At 39.4% G+C, this 11282-nt stretch overlaps 1 protein-coding gene across 1 annotated transcript; it reads left to right on the top strand.

Annotated features, from left to right (window-relative positions):
• Positions 1–2431: 2431 nt before the first annotated feature.
• MYCFIDRAFT_145090 (uncharacterized protein) lies at positions 2432–11066 on the top strand (the record flags this gene model as incomplete). Its single annotated transcript, XM_007933601.1, has 5 exons — positions 2432–2518; positions 9556–9690; positions 9757–10311; positions 10549–10749; positions 10806–11066. Coding segments are annotated over 5 exons (1239 nt in total), but the record flags the coding sequence as incomplete, so codon positions are not given.
• Positions 11067–11282: the final 216 nt, after the last annotated feature.

Consider the following 11282-nt stretch of genomic DNA (forward strand, 5'->3'; position numbering starts at 1 on the left):
ACTTCGGTATCGTCTATATCGTAGGCTCTTGTCGTGCCCTCGCTTTAGTTATAGCTATTCGTGCCTAGAGACTACCTTTAATATACCTAAGCCTATTAGATATAAAGAGATAGCCCTACCTTCGGCTCTAATAAAGGACAGAAACTAATACTACTACTACTACTAGTAGTAATAGTATAGGCAACCGAGGGTAATATAACCTATAGCAATATAGGCAGCTATGTTTAGCAAGATAGGATAACGAGACTGCCGCTTAGGCTAGTAACTAGAGCCCTATAATATAGGCATTATAGAAGTGTAATATAAACAATATACTATACGAGGTTAATAATCTATCTACTCTATAGAAGGAGGCCTCTTATATAGGCTCAAAACTAGCCTATAGGTGTAGGGCCGGTTACTAGCTAATAATAGGCTACATTTGCTATATACTAAGGCTAGTTATCCGTATAAAGTCGAATAAAATCCCGGATTTTAGCGGCTCGGACGCTAGGAGACTATAAGACTATATACCTACCGATATCTACGATAAGGAGGCCCTTCTATAAGCTTGTCTCTCGGCCCTTTAGGTATACAGGTTTCCGGCTATCTCTATTATTCCTAGCACACCAGCCTCGAGGGCAAATGCTAAGACTTTTATCGCAATTTGCGTTTCCTCGTAGGTCGTAGAACGCGATATTAACGTACTATTATATATAATCTTAGACTTAGAGAGCGTTGTCTAAGGTATTAAGAAGGGCCTTAGTATCTTTATATTGTTATAATATCGTAGAGTTATTATATTATAGCCTTAGAGGGCAAATAGCTGTATTCTATAGGCTGTTTTAGCCCGGTTTGTTCTTAGGCTTGTAGGCGAAGAATTAGTTGTATATTGTTAAAATGTCGTAAAAGTCCTATTAAATAACTTAAAAGTCGATGTAACGTAATTCTTCCTCCTACAAGCCTGAATAGAGGTAGGCACCTTTCCTAAAAGCTACCTATATCGACGCTAGACGCTAGGCGTTAATCGCAAGGTCTAGATTCACTATCAAGTATAGCTCCGTTTTCCTATTACTCCTATTTATATTTCTCGGAACTGCTTAACACTAGACTTTCAACGATTGCTATAAGCAGCCCTCGATATCTTTTCCTATAGTAGTAGGCGTAGATAATAGCATTAAGCCTATACAAGATGCCTTACACGCCGAGGCAAAGGAGGCAACCCTTATAGCTATTCCTACGTAGACGGAAGGCCTACCGGACAACGCCTATACAGATATATTTAGAGCCTTAGATTGGAATGCAACACCTCTTAGCCCCCTAAGCAACTAGCCTACTCCTTTACGATGCTATACTCTAATGCTCTTTGCCGACACCCGCCTAGCTTGCATATTTTAGGGCTAGGAAAGAATCGCTATTTACAATACGCCGTTTACTCCTTTCTATAGAAAGAATCATTCCGATCTTATAGGAAAGTCGGTTAGATTAGCCTTTAAAGATCATGCTATAGAAATTAAGACGTTGTTTAAAAACGCTACTACGATATAGAGAGCAGTCGATGCCGTAGGCTAACTAAAATCATATATTATACAGGACAGCTAGAAGGAACAGCTTTCACAGTTTAGTACCTGCCTCTTTTTAGAGACGGCGGTAATATCGAAGGATTCTATAATACCGTTCTCGAAACCTCGAACGAGAAAGTAAAGAGCGAAAGGCTATTCGAGGCCTTAGCCGATAAGAGCGAGAGCAGGCTCTAGTTAATAGCCTAGCACGCACTACTAGGGATGTACCAAACGACTCTAGACAATTAACTAGCCTAGGCGAATGAGCAGTTCTACGAAATCTTTAAACATAATCGGTCGGATACGGAGATCTTTTCTATACTCGATAAACTTTCGGCTCGTAATAGGGAGATTGCCGTTAGTGACCTTGCAACGATAATAAAAGGAGGACTAAGGATAGTGCGAGAATTTCAGCTTTAGCGCAAGTAGACTTCTTTAAATGTCGAAGATAACTAGGAAGGAGCTACCTCTATATAGATTCTAACCTCTAGCTTTCCCTTAATAGAGGACGGAAGAGTCAAACTTATTATAGGTTATATTACTAACATCTCTTATTAAAAGTAGGTAGAATCTATTCAATCTCGCAATGCAGAAGCAGTAACTTAAGCCAAACGACGACAAGAAGAATTTATAAGTAAAGTAAACGAAAGCAATATAACGCTTAGTCAAATCCTATATGTAACGCAACTGCTTACAATTACATCTTGTACTTCTAGATCGATACTACGAGTTACGAGATGCGCAATCCATTAACAGCAATTACTTAGCTAGTAGATAGGATAAGATCGTGTCTTAATAAAGACGTCGAAGATACTAAAGAGAGTTACAAAGCAGTTATCGAAAGTAACGTAGATTCAGTAACTACTATAATTGCATATAGAGCGTATTAGCGACGTGTAATTAACGACGTTTTAACCTTAAGTCGCCTTAAGTCGAACATGTTTACTATAACTCCTATGCCCGGACGTCCTATCGATGTAAGTTTAAGCAATCTATTAGTTCAAGAATTCTTAGATTATAGTCTAGTCGATTACTGCAATCGTTAATATATTATAATTAAGCTAAGTAGAACAAGTCATTAATTGATTGACTATAGAATTGTATAGAGAAGAAGGGATCAAGTTCTATCTGCGCTAGATGCTATATATATTACTAGGAAATTAGCTCTTAGCACTTGGTAGTGCTGACTAATCTACAACACTCCCCCTTAGGTAGAATCTGTTAGAATAAAAGGCTATTTTCCCTTACTTAACTGCTGCACGCGTTGTTAGTTAAAGTGTAACTACCTTGTAACTTATTAGATACAAGTAACCTACATATAACGATCCAAGTAACCTAGGGTTGCTTCTCCTAGCTCGCTAATTGGTCTAGTCCTTTTATATACATTAGAGTAAAGGTAAAGTCGTACTTGCCGTACGCTTACTGCTTAGACCCTAAGCCTAGCAGTCTATATTTAAGAAGTGCGCTTTCTATTCAAACTTGAACTTCTTCTTTCTACTAACTAATATACAACTAACACTTTCCAATATAGCTTAACTTAACCTAACTCCAATTAGAGGTACTATTATAGCTATAGCAACTTAGTCTAGTCTAGGTAGCCTAGCTACTAGTATAGGTAGTAGTAGCGGAGGAGATAATCCGAACAAGAAGTTGCCTAGTCGCTATAACAAGTAGTAGCTAATTGATAACAGTAAGGCTTTTGCTAATTAGCGCCTTCCTATACTAATAGAGAGCAGTCTTAAAGGAGATTGAGATTACCGTCGCGCTCCTATAGAAGATCCTAACCGCTCTAGCTAACTCGAAGTTTAACGAAATGCCTCTATAGCTACGCAATACCGACGTTGTTATCTTCGTACGTACCCTTAAGCAAAAGGGCAGCAACTCTCCCTTGTACCTAACTGTCGTAGCTATAATACGTAGGGCGGATAAGAAGTTCAACCTAGCCTCTAGATCTAACGTTAACTATCTTCCGGCTATACTCGTATATGCTGCTTCTAGTCGCACTGTTTATTAGGGAAATAATAGGTGTAAGTCCTATTAGGAGGGTAAGGGTGTATATAAGGAGTGTATTACTCTAACCGTTAATAGGAGCAAGTTCCTTAAGGGTGCCTATACTAATTGTACTAGCCCGAATTATTATAGTTATTATAACAAGTCGAGTAAGTTAGGTTTAACTTAAGACCTTAATTAGGAAGAACTAACTAGGTTGTAGGCTATGTATCGCGCCCTCGTTCGAGCACTAACCGCTAGGCAGGTCTTCTAGGTCCTGTTAGGCTACCGCCTCGTAACCTAGGCAGTATAGCAGGCAGTAATTAGCGTCGCTTGCATATCCCGATTCCTTCCGGGATCAATTAGAACACTCCGGAAGGCGCTTAGGCGATTACGAATGCGTTAGCTTAGTAGGTAGGAGTCTACGTAGCTACTGCGATAGCTAGTCGTAGTCGCAATCTAAACTCTCGGCTTTCTTCTAGATCGGCTATACTAGCCCCGTCTAGCTCCTCTTAGAGTAGACTGTCCGATCGTTACTCTTCTTAGAGTAGGCTATCTAATCGTTAGGATAAAGAAAAGGGTAATTCTAACGAGGAAATAGGCAGTCCTTAAAGCGATAGGAGTATTCTTAGAAGGTTAGAGATCCTTTAGACAAAACTTCTAATATATAATTTGAGATTTGTAGTATTAGGGAGATTCTAGTCCTATAGATTAGGCTAATCTAGCTTCGATGTTTGTTTCTGCTTTAAGATATTATACTAAGAGCTAAAAGATTGCTCTAGATACCGAGATGCCCCGGTAGAGAACTAGAAGAGTAGTTAGTCTATAGAGAGTAATAAAATAAAAATAAGTGTATTGAGTTTGACTTCCTATTCTAGTAACAAATGAGAATAAAATAAGTAACTTTAGAGTTTGCCCTTTACTAGTCTAGATCCTAGAGGATAGGGTTGTTTGACTTAGGCTTAGTAAGCCAGTCTGCTATTTAGAGATTAGTAGGAATGTACTAAACATCAATCCTCCCTTTGTTATACTATTCCCTATAGTAATAGTTCCTTAGAGAAACATGCCTTAATCTGCTAGAGTTAGTATAATTCTTTACAAGGTAGATAGTTAACTAGTTATCGCAGTTGATTTTGATATAGTCAAACTTAAACCTAGTAAAGCTACTAATTTCCTTAGAGAGGTTCCTTAGCTACTTTAGCTCCCTTGTAGCTTTAGTTAGTACTATATACTTAGCTTTAGTACTAGAGTAGACAACTTCTTTCTAAAGCTAGGATCTCTAGAGAACTAGTCCTCCTACTATAAGGAGTAGGAATCCTAATATAGACCTCGAGGTCTTTAGGTTACTAGCAAAGTTAGAATCTAAGTAGACCTTAAGGTAGCTCTTAATGTCAACCTTGCTAGACTTACTCTTCTTAAACACTAGGGACTTGTTAACTGTTCCTGCAATATATTTCTAAATATGTCTTACTGCTGTAATATGCTCTAGTCTAGGGTTTTATAGGAATCTAGCTAGGTGGTTAACAGCATAAGTAATATCAGGTCTTATCTAGTTAGAAAGATACTGCAGCTCCCTAATTATCTAATTGAAGAGTTTATAGTTCTCCTTCTTATAGTCTAGCTCGAAAGCAGTTAGGAGTTTCTTAAGTAGGTACTTTACACCCTTGCATTAGTTAAGACTATGCTTTCTTAGCTTCTCTAGAGAGTAGTGCTTCTAGGAGATTCTAAGACTTGTACTGTCTTTAATAATATGCAGTCCTAGGAAGAGGTTTATCTAGACAACCTTAATAGTATAGGTTTTCCTAAGTCCTTTAATTAGCTTGTCAATCCTAGCTTAAGTCTTACTAAAGATCTGAAAGTTATTAATATAAAGGATAACTATAATCCCTTCTCTAATAAAGAGGCAGGCATCGCTCTTAGTTTTATATAAACTAAGGGTCTTGAGTATAGCTTTAGCATCGTAGTACTACAAAGCAGCTAACTACTTTATACTATATAAGCCTTTCTATACAATTATATATAGAAATTCCTCTAGGTCTTTTCTAATCAAATGTAACCCCTTAGGTGCGTTTATGTAGTTAGGTCTATTAATGTCTGGTTCTAGAAATGTAGCCTTAACATCTACTTAATATCTAACCTAGCCAAAAGTAGCTGAAAGTCCTAAGTAGAACCTGCTTATTGCAGCTCTTAGGGTTGGAGCAAAGGTTTCTTTAAAGTTAACACCTTTCCTCTAGGTAAACCCCTTAGCTATACATCTCGCCTTAAACTTCTTAGTGGAACTATTAGGTAAGCGCTTAATCTTCTAGACCTATTTGCTTAACATTGGTTTTCTACCTTTTAGAAGTTCTTTAGTAGAGATCCATTTAAGGGTGCCTGTTTTATCTAAGGACCTAAGTTCTTTAGTAATAGCTTCCCTCTAAAGCTTAGTATCTGTGCTATTTAGTGCTTTATAAAGTGTAGATAGCTCACCCTCCCCTAGCTTCTTAGCCTTCTTCTTTAGGAATCTCCTAAGAGCAGCATTTAGGACCCTAGCTATATTGCTATAGTTAGGTCTCCTTGTCTGCCTGCCCCTCGAGGATATTATAGGAGGTGTATCTATAAGGTCTGAGTACCTTAGCTTTGTTACAGCTCCTAGAGCTGCTAGTAGTAAGGCACTTCTTAGCCTTTTCTGCCCTACTAGCTAGTTTAGCTAGTATACGACTAGCCTAATTGCAACTTCCTAAGCTACTAGTAGTAAGGCGGCTCTCGGCCTTTTCTAACCTGCTAACTAGTTTAGTTAGTACATTATCGGCGTATCCTTATCCTTAGCATTCTTAGGCTAGTATTGGTTCTTAGGGGCCTGTAGCTCCCGGGTCTCTTCGACTAGGCTTTCTAGATTCTCTAGACCTAATAGAATCTGCTCCCCCTAAAGAGGTGTTTCCCCTAAAGGTATTAGCTCCCCCGAAGGTACTAGCTCCCCCGAAGGTGCTTAAAACGGCTCTTTACTACTTCTAGAAGGAATAGGTCTACCAACTACCTGCTAGCTGCTCTAGGCTTGCTCAACATTAGGTAGGAATCCTAAAGCCACTCTAGATTCACTAGGGTCAATTCCTAACTAAGAGTGTTTAATAACTTGAATTTAGGGAGGGGCTAGATTTACCTTTCTGCCTTTATCCCCGTAGGTCCAATCTTTATTAAAGGTAATATAATAGGAGAATTTGATTTTATACTACTACAGTCCTTTACTATAGTTAAACTAAGGCCGCTAGAGGAGGTAGTTTGTCGAGGAGTTACTCTAGAATCTAATGCTCTAGTAGATTAGAGCTCTTAATATAAACTTTGTACCTCTTAGCCTCTCTTCTTTACTAATGTGCTTGTATGCCTTACAACCAAATCTCCTAACCCTAGACAGATCTACTAGAGTTCCCCCTTGCTTTAGATCCCTTTTAAGATAGACTAGAGGAACCTCCTTAGTTATTAGGTTGGCTAGCCTATTAGTTAAGTGCATAGAGTGCTTAACAGCATAGCTCTACAGCTCTTATAGTAAACCTGCATTAATGAGCATAGCCCTAGCCTTTGCTAGGATAGTCTTGTTTAATAACTCTATAATGCCATTTTGTTTAGGTATATAGGGGCTTAAGAAATCCCACCTGTACCCCTTAATTTTAGCAGCCTTTTAAAGGTGCTTGTTGTTAAACTAGCCCCTATTGTCTGAGAACCAGATCTTTAGTCTTTTACTAAATTGATTGGCCTATAAGCTTATCCACTTCTTAATAAGAGCGGGACCATTTTTTAGGTCCGGGGTCTCGTTATCCTATCTATGCCTTGTCTTTGCACAAGTTAGTAGGTACAAGTAGCGGTTCCTATAGATATCTAGAGGTGTAACTAGTCTAACAATATTAATATAGATTTCATCTAGAGCTTGAACTAGAGTCCTTCTTACAATCCTTAAGACTATCCTCTAAGACCTTGCAAGCTTATAGGCTTTATAGTGCCCTAATTCGGTAGTATTAATATAGTTAATGCTAAGACAGTCTTAGTAGGCTTTGGTTGCATTCAGTATCTTGCTTCTAATATAGCTAAGTCTCTAATGCACTCTAACAGTGTCTGCCTTTAGTTAGGCAACTGCTAGCATAATAGCTAGCTAGCTTTTAGGAGGAACAATCCTAACATGCTTTAGAACTGTTATAACATTGTTAATCTTTGCCTCTCTAATAACCTTACTATCCTTTCTTTAGATAGTTATAGTTAGCCTGTATAGGAAGTATCCAGTTTTACTATAGATCCTCTCTACTAAGATTAGATTTATATTAGAGTTAGGTAAATACAATACTTCTCTAAGCACCATCTTTGTAGTTTTGCCTTTCTAAAGGAATTTAAGGTAAATGTCCCTAATTATTCTATAGCTTCCCTTACCTAAAGCAAGGCTGAACTTAGTAGGTAATTTAAGGGATCTAAGGTTATAGAACTAGTCCTTGTTATTGAATATGTAGTATAATGTGCTAGTATCCTAGATTTTGATTGCTTTGTCCTAGTTTGCAGGGGATGCTAATGCAATAGGAGTTAGGCTTTAATTAAAGGATGCTTAGGCTAGGGTTAGTGCAACGCATGCCCCTAAAGCCTAGCCTTCCGAGTTAGAATCTGATTTATACTCGTTATTATCATCGCTGCTGTTATCTTTTCTAGTAGCTGCAGCCTTGTTCCTAGACTTAGATTTATCCTTATCCTTTGATTTAGACTTGTCCTTGTCTTTTGACTTCTTCTTTAACTTGCCCTTATCCTTAGATAGCTTTCTATTAGGATGTTGTTTCTAGCACTTTGCATTGGTATGCTTGTGCTTGTAGTGCTAACACTACTTATTGTTATCCCTAACCTTAATATTAGAGACAACTGCAAAGGCTTTGCCTTATTACTAGTTCTATAACCTTAGAGGCTTTTCCTTCCTAAGGGATATAATTATTGCTTCGAGAGTCTAGCTAGTCCCTTCTAGTTTGTTATTGTGCCTCTAACTTCTGAGCTATTTATAGTGCTAAAGACTATTAATAAAGAGCATCCTAATCATTATATCTAGGATTTTGATATCCTTAGGCTTAACCCCGTATACTCTTTCAAACTGCTTAGTAGCTATTTTGTGCTTCTATACCTATGCTTAGAAGTCTTTATAGTACTTAAGGGTACTGTCGGATGTTGCTTGCTTAAGAGTAACTGTTCTAAAATCCTTTAGGGTATTATAGATATCTGCTGTAATAATTGGTTAGTATGTAGCTGCTATAGTCTCGTAGTAGTCCTTAGCAGTCTTCTACGTAATTATGCTCCCAAAATTGGGTCTTAGATCTAGTAAGATCATCTTAACTAGAATGCCTATAGCAATGCTATCCTTCTCTATAAACTCTCTAAGGGCTTTATTAAAATCCGGATCGTTATCGTAGTCAATTCGGAGAGGTTTATAGTACAGCTTTGCCTATTTCAAGTTATGAAGTACATATCTATACACTTTCTCCTTTAGTAGCTCCTTCTAAAGGATCTGTCTCTATAATAAAAAGTTAGTCGTCCTCGTAAGGATACGATTTTCCTTAATGCTTTTTACGGATTCTTTGTTGTTAGCTATACTACTAAGCTCTTTCTTAGCTCGCTTAGCTTGCAGGTGCTAATTGTTAGTTAGATCTGATTTAGTACTAAGTGCAGGGTAGCCCTATTTCGGTTGTTAACTCTAGAGGTGCTACTTAATCTATAGCTAGTAGAATTAGCTTTAAACTAGTATCTCTATAATAACAATTCGTCTGTATTAGTTAGGACAGGTAAGCGTATACGCCGGGCTTATAACCTATTGTAATTAAGCTAAGCAGAACAAGTTATTAATTAATTAACTATAGAATTATATAGAGAAGAAGGGATTAAGTTCTATCTGCGCTAGATGCTACATATATTACTGGGAAATTAGCTCTTAGCACTTAGTAGTGCTAACTGATCCACAACACAATAGGCGCTCCTAGCTAGATTAAGCTTCTATTTACGGTCTGCGCTAACTCTATATCTGTCTTAATAGGTTGTGAATAATACTATTAAGATGTTTAGTACTAAGAGCGCTATAGAGGAGATCGAAATAGAGGCCTTGCAGGATTACTCGTACCACAATGCCGATATTGACTATGTTCTGCTAGACCCTCCCAGGCTTACCCAGGTATGTCACGAGCCGAATTCTGCCTGAAGTCTGCTAGATGGAAAGGCTAAACTGTGCTTACCTTAGGTTCTCATCAACATGATCAGTAATGCCATCAAATTCACCAGCTCGCAGCCGACGAGAAGAATATCAATAGTCTATGGTGCACAGAAGTACCGACCTCCCAGGATCAGAACCATTTTCGGGGACTTGGACTGGATTGGAGCGCAAGACACCGAACGTGTAAATCTAGCCCTTGGAACGCCAGACTCAGGCAGTGAGAAGCTCTACCTGTATTTTTGCGTCCAAGATACTGGTCGTGGAATGACAAAGGAGGAGCAGGAGAAGTTGTTTCAGCGGTTCTCACAGGCCCGACCGAAGACCGACATCGCATATGGAGGAAGTGGACTTGGGCTCTATATCTGCCGACAGCTTTCGGAAAAGCAAGGAGGCGGTGTAGGATGTGCGTCTCGAAGTGGTGAAGGATCAGTCTTTGGCTTCTACATCCAGACCACGACTGTTAAATTCACAGACCTTTCTGCAGAGCAGAAACTAGCAGACCCGGCTCCCAAGGCGAAACCCGTCAATTCACGCCCAAATCTACCACAACGCAGCTCTAGCGCTCCTCCTGATCCGAAGCCAGTGAGAACGACATCGGAGAGCCATTCGCGTACAGCTCAAACTCCCACAGATACGGTCATGGCAGAAGGAATCAAAGACAAGGACGGTCCGAGTCGTGAAGATGACGACAAAGAACTGGAGACAGCGGATATCATGCTTGCCTCTCCTCCCGTTGACGGAAATCGGCAACTCGAGGCTCATCCGGAAAGGGCGCCGGCAGGTGAAGAGTTTCCCAAGGAGAAACAATCGCAGCATCAGAACAATTTTCACATCTTGCTTGTAGAGGACAACTTGGTCAATCAGAAAATTCTGGCAAACCAGCTGAGGAAAGCGAAGTGCACGGTAATCGTCGCGAATCATGGCGAAGAGGCCTTGAATATTCTGGAAGGTAGCGACTGCTGGCAGTCGCGAAGCGATGACGCGGAGGCAGAGAAGATCGATTTGTTGCTCATGGATTGGGTAAGCCACGCGTAGCAGATGATATGTGCAATGATTGATTTCTGACTTTTTTGTAGGAAATGCCTGTCATGGACGGCTTGACATGCACTCGCAAAATCCGTGAACTTGAGAATCAGGGCCAGATTACCAGACGTTTGGATATCATTGGCACGACAGCAAATGTGAGACAGGAACAGCAAGATCAAGCTATGGAGGCGGGCATGGATTCAGTCATGTCGAAGCCTTTTACAGTTGGAGAGTTATTGCAGAGGATACTGTGCTTTGCAGGAAGGTTGAGAATGCTAAGACCTCTTGTTTTGAGCCTCGTAGAACACTAAGAATAGCCTTTCTATGCCTTCTATTACTATTATTATACCGCCTCTTTATAAACCAGCCTCTTAATATGTGTTACTATAGCTTATTACTACCTAAACTCGCTATTCTTATCGCTACGAAAATAGCTACCGATATTTAGCGCGTTTACGTCGACGTAATAGCGGAACGCGCGTCGCGTTCTCGAAAGGCGCCTTCGAAGGAGCTACTAGCGTATACGG

Source organism: Pseudocercospora fijiensis (genome assembly GCF_000340215.1).
Source record: "Pseudocercospora fijiensis CIRAD86 unplaced genomic scaffold MYCFIscaffold_10, whole genome shotgun sequence".
In the NCBI taxonomy this organism is placed as follows: domain Eukaryota; kingdom Fungi; phylum Ascomycota; class Dothideomycetes; order Mycosphaerellales; family Mycosphaerellaceae; genus Pseudocercospora; species Pseudocercospora fijiensis.